Here is a 21,364-nt window from a genome sequence, read left to right on the forward strand (position 1 = left end):
TCATTCTTTGGATGAGATGTTGAGCTGTAAAATCATGTTTATTTTCACTATTAGCATGTGGAGGCTTTTGACTCTGAAAAAGACCTTGATGTTACCATGATGATAAAGGAGAGGCTGTTACTCATCCTGGGTTTGAGCCCAGTGTTGCACTGAGAGAGAAATGTTCATTAAGTGGAGCCTTGAGCCTATTGTGGGACTGACAGATGTGTTATTTCTCACGTGATTGTAGCCATCCATAGCTCTCCTCCTCAGTAATTCATTTCCCCTTAGCTCACATTTGCTATTTTCTCCTTCTCTGTCAGCATGAGAAATATGCAGTGTGCTCTGTAGAGAAGGAATGACATTTCACTCCAGTCCTTGAGACAAATGCTACATCTCTTCCTGGGAAATCGGAGATTCAATTACATCTGTCAAGCTGAGGGGAAGATCTGTATTTTAAAGCACCACAGGCTACCTCTGTAGTGTCTTGTGGTTTTTGTAGCACTGTCATATATGAAATACCTTCACAAATATTTCAGTGTGTGAGAGGCAGAAAGCAGATGCTGCTGTGAGAGCAGCTGTCTCATGACCTGTTGGATTTTTCTTGGGAAAGGATAACACTGGTGCAGGTCCCAAATTTGCCTGCAGCTAAGTGCAACATTTTGAAGACCAACTCACTTTTCCCTTTGGCTCTGCTGTCAGAAGAGATCATCGAGGAAAAATTGGTGCCAACAGCCTGTCCCCTTGAGTTAGTTTTCAACATTGTCTTGCTTATCCAAACCACATTAAGACAGGAAAGAGGGTCAAGGTATCTGTGGGTACGATGTGGAGTTAATTACCCAGTATGCATTCAGCCTGGGACAGCTGAAACCTTGCTGGATGAATCACTGAGTTGCTCTGTGCCTCAGTAGCTTTATTTTAAAATGTAGTGCCTAATAAAACCCCAATGAGCCATGAGCAACAGTAGCTCAAGGCCAACAGGCACACCTAGAACTGGGCGCTTCCACTTCAGCAAAGCAGTAAGACCTTTTTTAACTGACTTCAATCAGTATAAGTTGTTGCAGCCTGTCAGTGTTGCCTTTCAGAACACTGAAAAAGTCAGGCAGGCAGATTTTTTAAAGAAGCTTTGTGAAATCCATTTGCTTACTCCAAGTAGAGAAGCAAGAAATATTCCTGCCTTAATCTTTCTTCTTGTCAGTGCTATGGATTTCCAGTACATTAAGGCCTGGCAAAGGAGAATATTCTTTTACACAACACACAATTTATCCTTGGAGTTGGCATAGAGAAATAAAGAATATAAAAATGAGAAGACATTTATTTGGATAGTGGGCAGAACTTAAATATTTTGGATTTGAAAAATCTTGCAAAGTACACGAAGCCTCAAAAACATCAGAGAGTATATCTGAACTGACTGTGGAAACTGGACTTTCGCTACCCTGGGATGAAGAGGGGTTGGTGATCTCCTCCACCTCAGGCTGTGCAAATTAGGAGTCATCTCTGTGATGCTCCAGCTCTCAACCCTGTGCAGCAGAGACTGTGCTCCACCCAACATGGAAATCTTGGCTGTCACTCCCAACAGACCCGAGAGGATGGTGGGATGTCAGAGCCATCCCTTGGAGGTTTCAGGCAGGACACATCACTGCCAGCTCAGTGTGGATCACTGGATGTGGTTTTGAGGGGAACTCCTGGCACTCCACTCTTCTCACTTACCATCTGGCCACTGATCTCTGCTCTGTGCTGGGAAGGTTTTACATGTGATGATTGATGTCCAGCCTCTGGGAAAACCTCTTGTCCTGTTCATGCTTTTAGACAGACAGATACATTCAGCCTCTGTGACTGCAGCTCTTTCACCAGTGCCAAGTTCACTTTAAATAACGAGAAAATATGGGTTGCTTGAATCTGCAATCCTTTTTTTTTTTTTCTGTTTCCTAGAGCTCCTTCTATGGTTTTTGAGACTTCTCAGTCCAAATATCCACTAAAATGACAAGTGCCAATGACCCTTCTTGCAACAAGGGAACAGGGCAGTTTTCCTGCAGAAATTCTCTGAGGGAGCCAAACAAATTATGTGTTTGTTGTTGCTGGCAAACCTGGCAGCAGCAGAGGTGTGGCTGGGACCAGGCTCACCTGATGCTGAGGACTAGGAGCTTTTCAGAGTCACTGGAAACAGAGGCATTCTTTAGAATCTGTTTGATGACAAAAAAAAGGATGAAGATGAGACCAAAACTTCATTATTCCAACCTCTGTCTCTGCCACGCCGGAGAACTGTGCTACATCCATGTCCATCATGACACTGCCAGCAACAGGTTAACTTATTTATCTTCAACTTACAGCGTCAGATTATATTGCTGCATCAGAATTGCTCTGGAGTTTAATTAATCCAGTTGTGGAAGCCTCCATGGGTAGCTCCACAATAACTCCTTGCCTGACACTGTGAAACCTCAATAAATCTGAAATTACTGCAGCAACCCTCTGTAAATCTCCCTACTCCAAAGAAAATATGGCAAAAAGGGTCTTATTGGTCGTAAAACAAGTATTGGTTGTAGAATAAGACAGGGTTGGGCACCAAGAGTGTGCAGTGAAGACTTTAAATCTTGCCAGTCCTGCTCAATGTAAGAAGTGTTTTTTCAAAGTGTTTCAAAATTCAGGTTTTGTCCAAATACACGTCCCACATATCTGAACCCTGTGAGACTGGGAATCTTAGCCATGAGTCTCATGTGACTTTCTTATGAGATTTCCAGCTTTTCTCCTTTTGCTCTTGGCTTGAAGCACCATGAGAATATTTTCTTACATAGTATTGCCACATTTTAGCTTCAAATTCTAGGCCTGAAGAACCTTAAATGTGAGGTGGATTTCTTATTTGAGCTAAAACTGGGATCGTGCGACAGATTTGTCTTCTGTGAGTGCATAAATAAAAGACACAGGAGACAAATCCTCTTGACGTTGGGGACTTAATACTGAGTGAGAGATAAATAAGCAATGATTTCTCATGAACACCAGCAAAGTGTTGTTTCAAGACCCTCTCCTGTGATAATGACCCTTATCTTGAGCCATGTCCCTTTTCAAGGCAGTGGATCTTAAGCACAGCAGCTGACACAGACAAGAGCAGGGGCTCGTATGTTGTTTCAAGGAGCTGAATTCTTACTTGGCAGGCTCAGGAGGAGTTATGTCAAGAGTGGCTTATTTCTAATATTGTACAGAGAATTCCTCCCACTATTTCTTCCAGATGCTGGCCATCTCATTTATTTATTTATTTGGATTAGCTGTATTAAAATATAACATGCTTCTAAATACTTTGCTCCCAAATTCCCAAGGGATGGCCCTTTCTCATGGGGATGGACATCTATAAGCCTTTTAACATGTTTAACTCCCCCTGCTTAGAACAAGGAGAAAATTCCTGACTCCAGAGTACCAGGATCTCACAGAAAGCTTTGGGCACTTGGTCACTTCCTGACTTGAAGGAGTTGGGAAAAGGAATGTAGCAAAACACTGGGCAGGGAGACAGGAAAGATCTGTAGTTTTTCCAGTGACTGTGGCACTGATCTGGCTATTGAGAACCCAAGCAAAGAATTGCTGAGCTTTTCAGCAGGTTCCTGATGGACTCAGAAGATGAAAAACAAAAGGATGAATGCAAGTGAGTTCTTTGAGCCTCGTTTGATAAGGACTTACCTAGTTTTGAGTTTTATTAGACCTGCATCAAGGTGCAGGGATCACCTGAACAAACCAAGTACACATGCAAATTTTCATTTGGTATGGTGTGGAGATTAGGGAGGCTGATTGTACAAAAAGGAAAAGTTCTCCTTGGTCTCTGAAGCTTAGTGGAGTGCAGTCACTTGGATCAAGTTTTCCTTGTCAATGGCGTTGACTGAAATCCACAGGTGAGGTTTGGCCTTATGGGGAGGGTGGAATCACAAAATGGCTCTGAAGGTGAAGCTGCCAGAGAGTGTCAAGGCTGAAATCAGTACAGGGTCTTTGTGGTTCTCTCTTTCTCCTCCACTGCCCCTAAATGAGAGCAGTGTGAACTTTAAAGGAGGAGAATAAAGGGATAACACTTTTAAATGCCAAGGAAACACCTGGAAGATGCTGGACTCTCAGAATAACATCTACTGAAGCCATGCACTATCTTTGAGGGGCTCCATTCATGCTCCCAGCACTCACAGACATCCTTCCTCTAAAGATTTGGCTCTGTTTCACTTGTTCATACCTGGATCCTTTCAACTATCATGCTTATTCCTACTTCCCCATAAAAAGAGTGACATCCCATGAAGCCCCCAGGCTGCCAACCTGGTGCACCCAGCCAGTTATACATCCTCCCCACTCTCGCTCAGGGAGATTGAGTGGATTTTAATGGTTGGCACTTTGCAGTTCTCATGGACGAGACTCCCTGAAGTCCCTGCACAGCAGCATTCCTGCAGGAACCCTTTGCTCTTGGCTTTGGCAGCTGTGCAGTCTTTGGAAACGGTATTTTTGGTGGGCATGCCCTGCACGGCGGAGAATATCTTCCACTCGCAGACCCCGTCTGACTTGGAAATCTTGTAGAAAGTTTCTCCTGATCCCACAGGGATCCGGACCACCCCTTTGCCACTCTCCATGCTCTGGCCTGCAGGATGGTTGAGGTTGAAGCTGGGGGTTTGCTTCATTGCTGGCTGCTTCCTCAGGAGGCACTGAGCTCTCAGGACGTTATGGAATGCTTTCTTGAACTCTTGACTTGAGCATGGATAGATGATGGGGTTGATGCAGCTGTTTAAATAACCCAGCCAAAATGTTATTTTAAAAAGTGTGTCCGGGGGTTTGATTGCAGGAAAGAAAGAGCCTAAAATGGAAAATACACAGAGTGTTAGGGCAGAGGCAGTGAGGAATTGCAGGTAACCAAAGAAACTAAAACACTGGAAAAAATAAATAGGATTCTGTTCCGTCTTAAAAAAATTATGATTGGAAACACAATTCCTGCAGGAACAAGTGTTTCAGGATCTGTAGTGTCATGCAATTGCATGGATGTTCCATCAGAAATAAGTCAAGAGAGCTTTTTTATAATTACAAGAATTATATTCCCATTTACAGCTAGAGAGGCAGCTAGATGGCCGATTCCAGGGATAGAGGAAAATTTCTTCCTCAGGGACTCCTAATTCAAGATTAATTACCCAAATGACAGCAATATCTTGGAGGTCATCAGGAGGGGCTTCAGATGGCAAGAAAATCCCACCATTTCAGAAGGGTTAGAGAAAAAAGGGGTTAGAGTTGACTGTGTTACAGCTAAAAGTCTTTGAAATGATGAAGTTTTGGGTACTGATATTCCCTGAAACCTTCAGAAAATCTAACTATCCACACCCTGCCTTATGGAATGCATCTAAATTTGAGAGAAATTAAAGGAAAGTTTCCTTCTCATATCAAGGAACAGTGGGGAGGGTCTCATAGGCAGCCATGAGATGTGTGTGTATATTTTTTAATTTTAATTTAAAAAAAATATTTATATGCACACATATTCTGATATATACTTGCAATGTTACCTTCCAAAGATGATTCAAAGAACATGAACTTTCTTTACTAGTTCCTTAGTAAAGAAAATACTTTTACATTTCTTCTTCTATATAATGATGAGTTATCTGCTGATTTAAATTGACTTGTTTTGGAATTTATACTCAAATTTATAATAAACAGGACTTTTAGCACTGACAAATGCTTGTCTTCATGTTTCCCCTGGAAAAACTGTAAGCATGTGGAAAGAAATACTGTGGAAGATTCAGGCATCAATGCATCCATCATCCTCTGCAGTTTAACCATGTCTGGGAGCAGCTCCTAAGCTTTACAGGGATTGATCTGTTCCCTGGACCTCTCCTGGCTGAGGAAAACTGATAATGCCCTCTGAGGATGTTCTGATTGAAATCTGAGAGCTGCTCAACTGCTCAAACCTTTTTCCTCAGTCTTTGTCAAACAAAGCTGCAGCACTTGCAGCAAATGCTTTCAAGTGGCCACAGCAATTCTTAGGGTGGTTTTGCCTGTGTGGGAATCCATCAAAATCCTGCCTGGACCAGAGACACTGCTGCTGCAGGGTGATTAATAACCTGCTCATCCTGCTGAACACGGGATCTGCAGGAGCGATCTTGTGGTGGCAGCAGCTTCTGCACACTGAGCAGAACCCATGGCCCAGGGACACTGTTGCCAGGGAGGGCACAGGACCCGGGGCAGGGTGAAAAGCCTTGCAGGGGTCTCTGACCAGGTGGTGTGTGTGCTACAGCAGCAGAGAAGTGACACCAAATCAGGATCATCACAGGATGGTTTGGGTTGGGAGGGACCTTAAAACCCATCCAGTGCCACCCCCTGCCATGGGTAGGGACAGCATCCACTATCCCAGGGTGTTCTAAGCCCTGTCCAGCCTGGCCTTAGAACCCTTCCAGAGATCCTGGGGCAGCCACAGCTGCTCTAGGAATTATATCTCAGCCCCTCTCCACCCTCACAGAGAGAAATTCCTTCTCAATATCCCCTCCACCCCTGCCCTCTGTCAGTTTGAAGCCATTCCCCTTGCCCTGTCCCTCCAGGCCTTGTCTCAAGTCCCTCTCCAGCTCTCTTGGAGCCTCTTTAAGGGCATTAAGCCTTTCCCAAAGCTGTCTCTTTCCCAGGCGGTGCACAACATGCCACAGGAGCTCTGTCTCTGTACCGGGGCAGCTGAACCTTTGATTGCAACCTCAGATATGACCTGGGCACAAAGCATGGGTCTCACTGTCTCCGTGGTAGCTTCTGGTTGCTCCAAGCTGGACCAGGTAGAGCAGTTTCATTATTAATTTCAATGTCAACCAGATTTTAAGACCAAAGAGGTTTTGCTAAAGAAAATAAATGCTGTTTTGCAGTGAAGCACAAACAAGCACACTTATCCACAACCTAATTTTTTTCTCAGCAAATTAATGCTTCTCTCCTTTAGTGAAAAACAACTAAATAACATTCTCAAAGAACTTTCTGGCTGAAGTCATTGGCAGATGAAAAATAATGAAAGGCTTCTAAATGCCCAAATCATGCTCAGTTTTTTGGTTTGTTTCCTCATTTAAATGAGGTGTATCTGCTGCTTTCCCATTTTGTGGTGAGAGAAAAGGTGAACCAAATCCCAGTTTAGGGAATCAGCTGTGTGAGGTCAAGTGTAAAAATGGGTAAACAATAACAATTCCTGTTTGCTGCAACTCCTCGCTCTCTCCAGATGGAATGCAAGGGCTGTGCCAAAGTCTGATAAAAATAGGAAACAGCCAGTGTCAGAGTCTGTCCCTTGCTCTTTTTTTGGGGTGGGATCTGCATGTTAATTTATTAATGTAGCCTTTTTTGGTTCATCAGTGGAGACACTCGTTGCCTTGGAATAACACACAGTGAAAGAAAATGAAGGAGCTTTAACAGCACAGAGAATTTGCTATCTACAGATCCCACTAAACACTGACTTTCAGATAATCATGGAATGGTTTGGATTGGAAGGGAAATGAAAAGTCATCTAATTCCAGCCCTCTGCCATGGGCAGGGACATCTTCCACTACTCCAGGGTGCTCCAACTTGCCCATGGACACTTCCAGGGATGCAGCAGCCCCAGCTTCTGTGGGAAATCCGTCCCAGTCCCTCACCACCCTCACAGCGAGGAATTTCTTCCCAATATCTAATCCAAGTGTACTCTCCTTCACCTCAAAGCTATTCCCCGCCGTGTTATCAGTGCATGCCCTGGTAAAAACTCCCCCTTTGGCCTCCCTTTAGGGTGTGTTTGACACTTAGGGGCCACCAAAATCTCTGTCTTTCTATTGCAGCCACACAGTTACCTCTGTAGCTCAGAAATACTCCCTAATCTTTCCTGTTGGCTACCCAAGTATCTAGGGATAGGGGGAAAATATCTTATTTTCCAAATCCTTGAGGAATGGTGTTCCTCCCCACAGAATCCTAATAATGTGTCCCTTCCTTGCAAACCTTTAATATTCACTGATGTTGTTGTGATCAATCTCAGTGGCTGATGGATCTGGTAATGAGCAGGAGGCATTTTCAAACCTGGTAACAAAGTAGTTTGTTCAGTGCTGAGCTCTCGGAATGGACAGCTCAGGTCAGATGAACTCAAAGGAGAAATAAGACAAAGATTTTGTGGTTTTTTTTTTTAAACAATGACCATAATTAATAATGAGATTAAACAAGAGTGGTGAACTATCTATTTTTTAGGGTGTATGGTACACGTATGGTACACGTTTCCCAAGCATAGGGAAAGCAGGTGGAGCTGGGATGAGCATTTCCATTCAATCCTTGCCCATTTGGTGACTGCCAGTTCATGTCAGTTAAAGTTAGGAACCTGGACACCACCAACCAGGGCTGAGAAAGCAGAATTTTTGCACCTAATTCTCAGAGCAATTTTTTCCAGTCCTCTCACTCCAGACCAGGTGGAATCACAGGTGCCATCCAGGTATCCTATAGGAGAGCTGGGGGGTGAACAGCAGCTAATATATTAAGTTTTCACCCTTGAAATTAATTCTCTATGCTATTCACCAGCCTTAATATCTTCCTTTGCACACTGTCAGGAATTAAGTCATAAGTAGTAGCAAACCTGATTAAACTTTAAAGGCATCACCTTATGCTGTCCCCCTGCAGACTGTGCTGGAGGAACAGTAAAGAAAGCTTCAAGTGGTCTTTTAATGCATTTTGAATCGTGGATTGAGTAAACGACACCACAATTCCTGCTTTGTTTTCCAAAGGTTGAGGAGACTCAAGTGTCAGTAGCACGATACAATTGCTTTTTGTAAAAGTAAATAAAATAAAATGTACTGTGAGCCTCTCGAGATATTTTGCCATTACGTTTTTCATCACTCATCCCTGGAAATGTCAGGACTGCATTTTCTTCCTGCATATTTTATTTTCCTGTTTGTCAGCTGGAAGTTTCTTCAGCTCTGAGAGGTAAGTTTGCCACATCCCTCCTGGTGAGTAAGTGCTAATTCATTCTCAAAACTGTAATTTGACTTTGTCATTTGTCACAAGAGCTGCCTGATTATGGTTGTTTAAAAACCAGCCCCGATGTCATGCTTCATTTCACTGATGGACAGCAGAGAGTGTTTTAGAACCTGCCAGACTGTAAAAACATGTGTTATTTACTCTGCATCATCAGTGCCAGCACCATAGGAATCAGATCCCGTATATTTGTGTGACCCATGAACCCTCTATGGTGTTAAAAACCATCTCAGCTACAAACCTATCTCTGCTACAAATCCATCTCTACTACAAATCCATCTCTGCTACTGAAGCTTGCAGCTTTGTATAGGTTTTCTGCTTTTTCCCCCTCTTTTTATTTTGTGTAGCTTAAATATGGTGATTGAGGCAGACCACAGAGGTCAGGTGGGGGTCATGCTGCTTCAGTGTTTGGGGGAGATGAGGGTTGTGTCCATAGAGAATCCCAGAATGGTTCGGGTTGGAAAGGACTTTAAATCCTATCCAGAGCCACCCCCTGCCATGGGCAGGGACACCTTCCACTATCCCAGGGTGCTCCAAGCCCTGTCCAACCTGGCCTTGGGCACTGCCAGGGATCTGGGCAAACCACAGCTGCTCTGGAAATTCCCTCCCAGACCCTCCCCACCCTCCCAGAGAACAATTCCAATATCCCATCTAACCCTACCGTCTGGCACTGGGAAGCCATTTCCGCTTGTTTTGTAATTCCCTTGTCCCAAATCCCTCTCCAGCTCTTGAAGCCCCTTCAGGCTGGGAACAGGAAGAGCACTCTGGTTACAGGAAACAAAGCTCAAAACTCAGGTCCTGGGATCTGCCTTGAAGCAGTCAGTCCAGGGGGCAGCAGCTCTTCCAGAGCCATAAAGACCCAGAGGATGAAGCACAGAGGAGCAATAATAGTCCAAAGGAAATTAACTGTGTACCACAGCCTCCCTAATCTCTCATGGCTCTACACACATTGATAAACATGCTACATTTTGTGTTTTCAAGCCCAGTGTTAGTGCTAAACTTTATTCCCTAAGACAAGTGTTCTATGCTGCATCTCAGGTCATGATTCAATCCACCGTCTGGAGAGTGTATTTGTAAAAATAAGTATATATAAGATATACATACATACACACACATGTATATATGTTGCTGCAGACACTGAAAGCTGCCCCCTGTACACACATTACCTCTCCTATATGCTCTCATTGTTCCCTTATGGGAAGTATTTTTTATGGACTAAAAAATGGTATCAAGGAACCATTGGACAGTGGGAAATGATCCTGGACTCTGCACAATCCAATTAACAAAACCAGTGCAGAAAAAGCAGTGATGTGAAGAAGCCTTGCACTTTCCAGCCGTGCCTCCCCAGGGCCTGCGATATTGTGGCTATTCCTGAGGGAAAAAGAGAGGGACTTTGTGCTTGGCTATCGCCGATGCATAATAAACAGACATAGAAGGAGGACCGAGTTTGTTTTCCCTCTCAAACCCCTGAATTCAGCTCTCTGCGGCACCATGAGGATGCCTGGGCACAGGTGAGAGGTGAAAAGGTCAGGCAGCAGGAATGGGTCAGTCTGGGAACACTGCACTGATGACTTGGATTATTTCAGACCTAATTTATGCTCTGTTTCATATTGTACCCACTTAGGATGGATGATATTTCTGGGAAATGTCTCAGCAAGCAACTATTTCCAGATTTGCTGTGGGCAGCTGCAGATTTAGAAAGCTGATAAAAAACCATGGGAAGGTAAACTGAGGTTTTGTTACTCGTGTGAACCCAAACAATCACATTGTTTCACAAATCAATGTAATTGTCACTCCAATTCCAGTTCCCAAGCTCTTACTGCAGTGGAATGGGTCTGGATCCCATTGCTGACATTTTGGAGATATTTGATATTTGCCCTGAAGCCCTCACTCTTGAAGTCATTCACTTAAAATAAAATAACAATTTTCCTTTAAAAATTAAAAAAAAAACAACCAGAGAATAATTTGAGAAGCTGGGTCAGTCTCAGGCTTCCTCATGAGTTTGTTGTCTGTCACGATTTTGGAATCCTTGGAGTCAGAAACAAGAAATTATCTCCTTCAGCAAGAGCCAAGTACCTCTCCTATTATCCAAATTGCAGACAAATCCTGACATTTGTTCAGTGGGGTGGGAGGATCATTCACCACAGCCTTTCCATCACTCCCCAACCCTGAATTGTGCTGTGGTATTTGAGTGAGTGAAAAATGACACTCCTGCTTCCTTTACTCTGAGGACTTGAAGGTGGTGGCTGCATGACAAGGGATATTCTGAGACAAGGACGAGGCTCCTGTGACAGGTGACACACACAGGGAGAGCCATGGGAGGGCTCTCAAAGCAGAGCACAGCTAATCGACCTTCCCTCCTTTGTTTTTAGCATAAGTGGTTTTTAATATTTATTCCTCCCCTCCTTTGCTGTGTTTTCAGTCACTGGGACACATTTCAGGATTTGGGAATGGTGGAGAAATGTTATCCCAGGGATGTCCATGGGATCTTTGTCATTAGCTGAATTATCAGCCCAGACCAACAGTGCCTTTCCAGTCTGTGATTATGAAAAATGCCCCTTGTGATCAGCAAAAAAAAAAAAAAAAACAAAAAAAAAAAAAAACAAAAAAAAAAACCTAAAAAACCCCTTGCTATGGAAATATCATGTCTGTTTATCTTCATGGCTCAAATTCTCCTCATTCAATGGTTTAACTCACACACACACTTGTGCTCCGTGACTCAAGGAGTGCAAGCATCCTTCCTCTCCCTGAGCTGGTATCCAGAGAAAGAGCTGGGGCTTTATTCTGAAGGTTTTCTTCCACTTTTATTTTTTTTTCTCTCTCACTGAGAGAACACTGAAATACACTGTGTTGATGTGTGTTGCTACTCTGAGCCTTGTGACCCTCTGAGAGGTCATGTTGTGTCAACAGCAGAGACAGAAAAATGCACTTTATTTTTCTGGTTTATGTCTAATGAAAGTAGAGTAGTTCTCTTTGACTCCATTAAAAAAAATTACCACAAAATAGTAAATAGAATCCATCTGCAGACAGGATTAGAGGATTCCCTTGACAGTGTTTGTGTCAGTTCACAAGACTAATTTACTCCTAGACCACAAACAGAGACACCCTCCAGCAGATCCTCTTTTTTGCTTTCTTAATCACAAGAATGATTGACAAATGCTAAAACCCTTCCTCCCCCTTGCACAGTTTAGGATTTTTTCCCCCTGTGACCTCCTAGCTCAGACTTTCCCTTTTTATTTCTTCCAGCTTTGAAAAGCAACACCCACAAGCTGATCCACAGAAAATAGACCACAAGCAAAGCTGTGGAAACTTGTTCTCTTCTGAGAGTTTGTTAAGGTGAATCATTAGTCCCAGACCAGGACTGTTTTTGCAACACCCCCAACCCTTTCTTCCATCAGTTCTGTGCATGTTTCACCTCAAAACAACCTCCAAACACTGTCTTTTATCTTGCTGAAAGGAAACCTTTTGAAGAATTCCCAGAACAACAAATAAATGTCTTTCAGTTACAGGACAAGGTCTGTTCTATCACTCGTAACATGAAAACTTTCCATCACTGGGGGCTTTCATTGATTTCTGGGCTCTTCCAGCTCTGAGTCTTTCTACATCTGTCCATCTATCTACATATATCCTATATCCCTTTCTAGAAATTGCAAGAGGAGAACAAAAAGCCAAAAATGAAGGTTGTGATTGGGAATGCCAGAGCCCAACAAGCCCTGATTGTCCAGATGAAGCTGCATCTGAGCCTCTCCCCACAAAACCCCTGCCCCTTGGCCCAGGAGCTGCTGATAAGCTCAGGCTGTTCTCTGTAGCCCTCTCTGAGAGATGCAGACAGCCTCAAAGCTGCTTTTTCCTGTCTCTGTTTTGTTATTTTGTGTTTGTCTGGTGGTTACTGAACTGTCAGTTGAAGTTGTCACTGATGTCAGCTCTGCTTGGTTCTGCTCACAGTAATGAAAGTCTGACTTCTACCAGTGGAAACCAAAGCTCTGACAACGTTGTGTGTTACAGAAGTTTTGAAAAGCAAATATTGACCTCACTTACTTTCCTGCAACAGGATTATAATTTCCTGTTTTTTAACACAAACTTCAAGATAAGTGAGAAGAAGGTGTGTTGGATTATTAGGCTGAAGGATTTTGCACAGAACCTTTGGAATGAAACCTAATCCAAGATACTAAGAGAAAAAACCTTCCTTACACAGACCGCAACTGGTACCTTTACACTCCAGTTTCAATTAAAATAATTTCTTACACCAGGGATACCCCAGTTGTTTCTTCAGTTATTTTCAGTAGAATCAGCCAACATGGATATTGTGCCTTTCTCAATATCCTTCCATCCATCTTGCCCTTCCCATACCTACACTTCAAAGGCTTCCACCCTGCTTTATGATACGCTTCCGTAAACCTAGTGTTTCTTGATTGGATGCAGCTCTTGGCTCGTAGAGTGGATGTTAATGGATGTGGAAATTTTGAAGGTGCTGTAGATCACAGTGAAATTAATCTAAGTTTGGGGAAGTTGTGCTGCATGGAATGATGAGCACAATTGTCTGAAGTGGTTTCTGTAGCAGTTTAAGAGTGTCTGTTTTGTGGGCAATCTGCATTGGGAGTGGTCTGGCTGATGGAATCATGGAGTTATAGGCTTTTAGTTTGGAAAAGATTTCTTGGATCATTGAGTCCAGCTGTCCAAGTCCACCTATAAACAATGTCACTGCATGGCACCTCCACATCAGTCAAATCCCTCCAGAATTGGTTGATGGGACCATGTTTTGGTCTGTCCCATGGCTACAAAGCTGCAGAGCTGGTCAAGTTCTGGTTGCCCAGCCATGTATGCTGTGAGCCTCCACCAGGGTTTCAACAAGGAGGATTTTATACATCTGGAAAGTCAGACCCCTACAGGACCCCAAGACCCTGTCAGGATCACTTCCCTATCCCAATTGAGCCTGGCTTCAGGACAGACCTGAAAGTGGTTGTGATCTTTTGGAAAGTGCCCTGCATCAAGATGAGTCCTTGGCTTTTTTGAGGACTTTTTTTTAGTGCCACTCGTCTGTTTAATCAGTTTTTTGTCCTTAAACAAAAGCAGCAAATAGGTTTTGAAAGCCCTATAATATATGCTTTAAAAAGGCCCAGTAACCTCCCAAAAAAAGGGAAAAAAACCCTCCAGAGTTTCCTTACAAGGGATCAAAGGAGGATACAAAGCCATTCTGGAGCCCAGAAGACTTCTTAAATCCAAAGCAAATTAATTAACAGCTCTGTGTGGGCAATCACATTTGCAGATGAAAAGTGTGTTTAATGCATTCTCTCAAACCCTTTTTGAGTATGTTTCAGTCATCTTGGCAAGCAGCATTCCAACGTGCTGACATCCTGGCCAGCATGAGCCAGGCCCTGGAAGGCTTCTCCCTAGGAAACAGTTCCAATCCAGCACTTCCCAGTATTGACCAAGTGGAAAAAATTCTGAATTTGTTTTTTTTTTTTTTTTTACATTAGCAGCAAGTTTTTGTGTGTCTTGATAAATCTTGGTAAAGCCAGTAGAGGTTAATTGAAAAAGAACAGTTATTTATTAAAGTTTGAAAAAATAGAGTTAAAAAAAAAAAAAGGAAAATAAAATCCCCAAATCTTTCTTTCCATGTTTAGGTAAGGCTGTTTTACCTTTTATGTATTGTTCATATTGTTGTCTTACTAACTAAAGCTTCCATAAAATCTTTATTTTTCCTGTACAGCATAAGCCCTTTCCATAAGAAAAGCTCTGAAATTGAGCAAGTCACAGATTTTAGTTTCCATTTTTGAAAAACCTAATATTTAATGGCAGAGCCCAACTCAGTGTGATGAGCCATGTCTCTCACCCTCAGCTACAGGTATGGAGTTAGTATTCTGCTTTTCCATCCTGCAACTGCATCAAAGGTAACTGAGCAAGGTTTAATTAAAATTCTAATTACTTCTTTATATTCCAGCAAAGCAGAACAAATCCCCAGCTTTGCTCCTCTTTGGAATGACAACTGGAGAATAAATATTCATCTACAGCATGGTGGCTGAGCCATTGTTTGGCCAGTGGGCTCAATGGGTTCCCAGAAAAGCTGCAATCCAGAGCAGTATAAAATTAGTTGGAAGGACCCTCACTGCTGTCTCCTGACTGGCCATATGAAAAATTGGATTAAAAGATTAACTTTGTTTGGAGCTATGGTATCTCACAGGATGAATTTCCTGATAGGAAGTGGATATTTTTTTCCTTAGAGTGGGAATCATCAATGCTGAGCACTCCAGGAGATCTGTGAACATCTACTTAAACCCTGAATGTATTTATATTATGACCTTTCACACATTTAAGTTGCCTGGCTGCAAATATAAACACACAAACCCCTAAAGATCCTGCTCCTATAGCAGAGATGGTCACAAATATCTGCTCTAGTTCACAAAAGAAAATTTTCTATGTGGAAAAAGTACAAGATTTCTTCCCTGGTTTTCAGAATTTTGTTTCTCATCACTAGAGACAAGATTTGGTCTAATTTAAGACTCGCGTTTTTTTCACGGTGCCTGCTTTGTGGTGGTAGCTTTGCAGTACAAAATTGTTCCCTCAGAGCTTTTCTGATCAGCATTACCACACCCAGCCACAAGCAGAGCCCTCCCTGCCCAGAAGGTGCTGGAAGATACACAGGGGTTAGCTCTACTTACCAAGAGGCATTACTACAAAAAATGGGAGCCAGCAGAGAACGAAGCATCCCACAACTATTCCCAGGGTCTTGGCAGCTTTCTTTTCCCTGGAGAACTTGAGCAGGCGCACAGAGAAGTGGTGCTTGCTTTTGGCGTTGGTTGCAGAGCCGCTTGCACCAGGTATGTTTTTGCGGTGGATGCGGAGGGTCACCTCGTCGGAATGGGATTTCTCTGTTTTCAGCCCAGAGGTCAGCCCTTTGTTTTCCCTTTTGGCCACCACATAGACCCGGCAGTACATCACCAGGATGATGATCAGGGGGAGGTAGAAGGAGCCCAGCGCTGAGAACAAGACGTAGCCAGGCTCCTCGGTGATCTGGCAGATAGTCTCATCCTCTGGGGCTGGCTCCTTCCAGCCGAAAAGGGGCCCAATAGAGATGACCAGGGACAGTGCCCAGACACACAGCAGGGCCAGGAGGCCCCTCCTCTCTGTCACTATGCTGGGGTACCTCAGTGGGTAGCTCACCCCGATGTATCGGTCGATGGAGATGATGCAGAGGCTCATGATGGAAGCAGTGCAGCAAAGCACATCAACAGCTGCCCAGATGTTGCAGAAGATCCTCCCAAAGACCCAGTAACCCAAAATCTCCATGGTAGCTGAGAAGGGCAGGACGGTAGAAGTCAGGAGAAGGTCAGCTACAGCCAGGTTGATGATGTAATAGTGGGTGACACTCTGGAGGTGTCTGTGGCAGGCTACGGACAGGATAACCAGGATATTACCCAAAACCCCAAAAACAATCAGCCCCCCTAGAATAACACCCAGTAAGATGGCCTTGGACATGTTCACGGGCTCCACAGAGTGGGTGCAGTTGGAACACTCGGAGGAGTTTCCAGAGAGGAAAGCCATGGCTGGTAATGTCCATGTGAGGCTGCTGAACTTCACCCCCTTTCCAGGCAGGAACAATGACAAGATCAGGAAGGTCCTATAGGCAACATTTGCTTAGCCTTGCTGGGGAAAAGAGTTTTGGATAATGTTTTAGAACTGTAGCACCAGCAGCAATGAGAAAGATCCAGAAACATATTAGAAAACCTACCCTTGCTCCTAAGCTTTCACCAGAACAACATGGTTGATACTCACCAGTTCCAAGTCAAATTTAAGTCATTCTGCATTTTCCTTGGGGTGCACAAGTGGGGCTACGAACACCTGAGGCTGTTTATCCCACTTTCCAGGGCTATGTGATAAGAAATACTGGAGCTGCAGGTTAAAATAATTTCTGTCTTGTGGGGAAGGTTCTGTATTTAAGGAAAGTAAATATTCCAAAGGGTCTCCAATTTAGCTTCTCCTGAGAAGAAATCACAGATGCTTTTAATTGCCTGGTGTTAGTCCTGATTCTGCCTTAAATTTGGCTTAGAAACCTGACTAGGTGGAGGTTGCTGCTGTGTCTGCTCAGCAATTTTGTTTGAGATAGCCATCACTCCCCATCCAGGGTTTAGGCTGTCAGTCAGAGCTTTCCATATGTGGAGCACTCATCAGTCGAGGTCCTGGGCTGCAAATTAAAGCTCATATACATCAGCTCCTGGCTTGCTCTGAGGGGAAGAGCGGAGTTTGCCGTGTGCACAGGGCCATGCTCTCGTGCTCTCTGCAGATCCTCACCCCCCTGGAGAAGACAAAAACAGGAACAATGCGATTCCCAGAAGCCACACTTGCTGCTAGGGTTCCCATATATGAATAGAGCAGGAGGCTATTTTAGGGTGCTTTCCTCAGGCTGGCTCCAGCCAGTGGAACCAACCTTTTCCAGCCCAGCACTGTTTAACAGCAACTGAGAGATCCAAGTGGGTTTTCCTGCCTGAATTTTCCCTTCTTTATGGGCTAGGCATCAATCCTAATTATTAGCTCACCTGTAGAGACCAGTTCTAGGAAAGACAGAAGCTTGCAGGACACAATTCAGGACTATACAAACTGCAGCAGATTTAGAAGCCCAAAATTTAATCTCCGGTTTCTTTATAAAGTGAGACTTTTCCCTGCTAAAGTATTAGTCCAGCTGAGCTGCCAATATTGAAAATCTATAAGGAAAAGCAACTCCAAAGCCAAGCAGAAGACGTTGCAAGGAGCAAGCCTCCTAGTGAGTGACACAACATTTCAGGGTATCTGGAAGCCAAGCTCAGCCTTTGCTGACTAAATATGGAGAAAAGGTACCTCAGATGGAAAAGTGAGGATTAGCCTGGGAACCGAGACCTGGGGGGCACAGAGAGGAGAGCTGCAAATGGGAGCTGCAAAACCTTTCCCAACATCTCCATATGAATATAGAATTTCCATCCCAAATATTAATCTGAGGTGAAAAACCACCACTAATACTGTGGCTGCAAAACTCAAGATGAGGAAGGACTCTCTAAGTGTCCTTTGGGATGAGTCCCTCAGATCGCACTTTAAGCAGTAACAACTGTCCCATTTCCAAACCTTCACACTGAACTTTCCTTCAGGCAAAAGCATTTCAAATTCTGAAGCCCCAAAATTCCCAGTTCACCGGCAGGGAGGAGGGGGGAAGGGGGAGATGGATAGGTATCACACTGCGAGTATTTTACTTCAGTACAGTAAAATGAAATTGGATCTTATTTTCTTTCCCACCAGATGGAACAAGTTGAGGAATAATCCCAAGGAAGAAAAGGACATATTATCTAAGCACATACATGAAAATTGAGTGTTGCATCGAGCATCTCTGAGGATTATAATTGTGATCATTACCAAATAATGCCCAGCCTGTGGAGATAGCTGATGCTGGGAAGAGCAGACCCCAAGCTGCTGTGTCTGCCCCACACCCACCTCTTCAGTCTTCAGAAGGCAGCACAGATCCTGTGAGCATCTGGGAAGGAGATTCTCAGCACAGCAGGCTCCTCTTTCATGCAGGGATGGGGCTCCGTGCCTGGAAATCCTCTGCTTTGCTCCCCTTGCCCCACTGGTAGCTCAGCAGCTGGCAGTGGGGCTGATTCTCTGTATCCCGCGGCTGTGAGGGGCTGGCTCCAGGCTCCCTGGAGGGATCCGTGCCCCGTTCAGAGCTCAGCTCCACACTGCCAAGGAGCAGCAGGAACTTTGCTGCTCTGCTATGTAGCAGAGCAGTAGTCTTACCATTACCGTAATTCACTGCCACTCCCGTATTGCCCAGAAAGAAAGAGCACTCTCAAATGTGGTTTTAAATATTTTCTTTTCTGTTTTATTTTTTTTTCCACTAAAACTCCTGCAGAGACCAGAGAGTGGAAGGCAGATAACAAAACTCCTGTTCATGAATTAACACAAATTTTTTGGGATCTAAAAAGAGAATTTCCTGCAGGACAAACAGAACAAGGAGATGAAGGCAGGACAAACTGCCTGGGGATTCTGCATGGTGGGACAAGGCACAACTGACTGGAGATGGGGGTTTAAGGAGGAAATTCCTCCAGCAGAATGTGCTGTTGAAGGGAGGTTGATTTTTCACATGGCTTTTAGTTACAGTTTAAAAAAAAAAATGTCCAAAGTCGCCGATGAAGAACAGATACAAAAGTGATGTCCTGAAGTGAAGGGGACACAGAGTGGGCTTTCATACCCAAAGGCCAGCAAACACTGTAGCCACAAGGAAGTAGATGAACCATGTGCCTATTCTTGCATGACAGACTCTCCACCTCCTCCTCCTGGGCAGTAACTTTGAGAGGGAAAGTTTGGAGTTTTGGGTTCAAGAGTTTCACAGAGAGAGGTAAATTTAAGTGATGCTCAGATTCCCCCAGGAGAGTACTGAAAGCAGATCTGTGCTTGTCAGCAGCCCTGATCACTGGTCCAACAAATTCAGAGTGCCTGCTTGCTTCTGGGATAGCCATTGCTACTGGAGGAAAAATTTAAAAAGCAGCTCTCAGGAATGTGCGATTTGTGCAGGCTGGGCAAAGAGTTTGGGACAGTGTAGTCACCCTTGTGGCAGCTCCAGGTACACCATACAGTCTGTTTGAGAGTAAAAAACCCCATGAGAAGAAGCGGCATTGGGGGGGTGGGGGGGGTGGGGAATTCAAACTGATTTTGAGGAACTTGCAAACTGCAAAAATGAGCTTTCTAAATGCTCAACTGCTGTTTCTCCACAGTCTTCTTGCCACATGCAGTGCCTGTTTTGTTGTGCATCTACAGAAGGTAGATGGTTTTCCAAGGCTGCTTGGAGGTCTCTTCCTTCCCTGAGTAACAAAGGGTGCTGGAAGAGAGCAAACCCTAAATGGATAAAGGGAATCCTGAGTAACTAAAGATGCTTAAAGGCTGTGATTCAGCAGGCTTATTTTAGATGCCTATCTATAGATGAGGCAACACAGTTTCCATTGATTCATTGGGAAATGAGTCTAAATGATTGAAGGGAGGGAAAGGAGCTGAACCCCACTCTGGGTTTTGTTTCTACTGGTACATAGACCTTGCCATACTGGTAGTTTATTCCAGACTTTTAAATGCACCATGGAAATAAATACATTTATATTTATGACTTTAATCATCAATGTACTCAATATATCAGCTCATCTGTGAGCAACATCCTTGTTACGGGACATCTCTCCAGAGTGGAGGGAAGCAGAAGGAAGCAACAGCAGATTTTGTCCTAAAATCCTCAGAGAATAATGAATTTATGGCAGTGAAGAGCTCATACACCTGGAGACCACCAAGAGCCTGAGGTCAGGAGGGTCATTAAACACAGTGAAGGGTCATTAAACACAGGGCAGGTTAGTTATGTGACACTAACCTGCCCTGTCCAGGCAGGGACGGACAGGGCTGTTTAGTGTCACATCAACCTTGGTGAAGAAATCTTTTGCTTGGCTCTGGCAAGACGTGCTGGAATTGTCTGTGTCCAGTGTAAGAGTTTTGGATTAATCAAAGTTTGGGAGAAAGCAGTGAGAGGGATGCAAATCTAGAAAACAAAAGGAGGAGCTATTTAATCTCAAACTTTGCACCTCCAAAGACAGATGAAAGCTTGTCCATGGGGTTCTGAGTATCCACCACTGGAATTGTGTAAGAACATATTAGGCAAGGATCCATGACAGGGTTTTACTCGGCTTTCATCCTCTGTTGAGAAAGGATGAACTGTCCCCTGGTGTTCACAGTGTCACTGAATAGTTTGGGTTGGAAGGGACATTTAAAATCGTCTAATTCCAACCCAAAGTTATGTGCCACCCAAAATGATTTTCCAGACAGAGGCAGGTTTCTGAGTCATGTAAGGAAGAAACAAAGTCCTGGATGATTCCATCTTTGATATTTGGCAGGTCCATTTCTTGTGTTTTCATTAAAAATATCTCATCAAAAGGCCTGAATCTCATTGTTTGTGTGTCTGAAGGCATTTGATGAAGTATCATTGGTAATCTGCTCAGCTCAGTGCCAGACCATGCAGGCAGCTGGACCAGGAGTAGAGGAACTTCTCTGAGATGCTTCAGGCCTTGAAATGACTATTTACTTGCCCAGAAAGAAGTGAAAAGGGTTGTTTTGATGAATCATCCCTCAGATTTTAGTGAGGGTTCGACTTCTGCTTGAATAAGAAAGAAGACCCACCCAAAGGCAAGAGATGTTAAATGTTGTCTATTAAACTTGAAGCTGGACTCATTCCACTGTCTTTTAGGACTAGGACAGCCTGAAGCTTTTAGCATGGCTGAGTTGAAGATAAACTGGAAAATTCTGAGTGTTTAGAAAGGAAAAAAAACAACCTAGCATAGGGACTCAGAGTGAGCATGCAAAATGTAGACTTAAAAAAGTTTTGGAAATAAAAAAGGGCTGAAATTTTCAAAGCAGGTAGATCTGTCTGTGATCTCATACTTAACTG

The 21,364-nt window shown here is 43.8% G+C and overlaps 1 protein-coding gene and 1 long non-coding RNA gene across 4 annotated transcripts; one reads left to right on the forward strand and one right to left on the reverse strand.

Annotated features, from left to right (window-relative positions):
- Positions 1 to 1,952: 1,952 nt before the first annotated feature.
- On the reverse strand, positions 1,953 to 18,627 carry ADRA1A (adrenoceptor alpha 1A). Of its 3 annotated transcripts, XM_064400458.1 has the most exons (4): positions 18,382 to 18,627; positions 16,699 to 17,218; positions 15,585 to 16,569; positions 1,953 to 4,789 (listed from the first exon to the last, which is right to left on the reverse strand). In XM_064400458.1, the coding sequence occupies exons 3-4, from the start codon at positions 16,465 to 16,467 to the stop codon at positions 4,278 to 4,280; spliced, it is 1,395 nt and encodes a 464-aa protein (XP_064256528.1). In that variant the 5' UTR covers positions 16,468 to 16,569; positions 16,699 to 17,218; positions 18,382 to 18,627; the 3' UTR covers positions 1,953 to 4,277. The 3 variants fall into 3 exon arrangements, with proteins under 3 accessions (XP_064256528.1, XP_064256529.1, XP_064256527.1); XM_064400459.1 differs by lacking the exon at positions 16,699 to 17,218; XM_064400457.1 differs by having other exon boundaries at positions 15,585 to 17,218.
- On the forward strand, positions 16,253 to 18,271 carry LOC135287125 (uncharacterized). Its single transcript, XR_010350981.1, has 2 exons — positions 16,253 to 16,472; positions 18,190 to 18,271. It is a non-coding gene; the product is annotated as an uncharacterized LOC135287125 (long non-coding RNA).
- Positions 18,628 to 21,364: the final 2,737 nt, after the last annotated feature.

Source organism: Passer domesticus, chromosome 28, assembly GCF_036417665.1.
Source record: "Passer domesticus isolate bPasDom1 chromosome 28, bPasDom1.hap1, whole genome shotgun sequence".
Classification (NCBI taxonomy): Eukaryota; Metazoa; Chordata; class Aves; order Passeriformes; family Passeridae; genus Passer; species Passer domesticus.

Bases quoted from the DNA above. Each gene is read 5' to 3' on its own strand.
- ADRA1A (XM_064400459.1), bottom strand. From the start codon at position 16,467: ATGGCTTTCCTCTCTGGAAACTCCTCCGAGTGTTCCAACTGCACCCAC. The intron at 4,790-15,584 runs GTAAGTAGAGCT...TTTCCATTTTAG, and splicing joins TTTTGTAGTAATGCCTCTTG to GCTCTTTCTTTCCTGCAATC.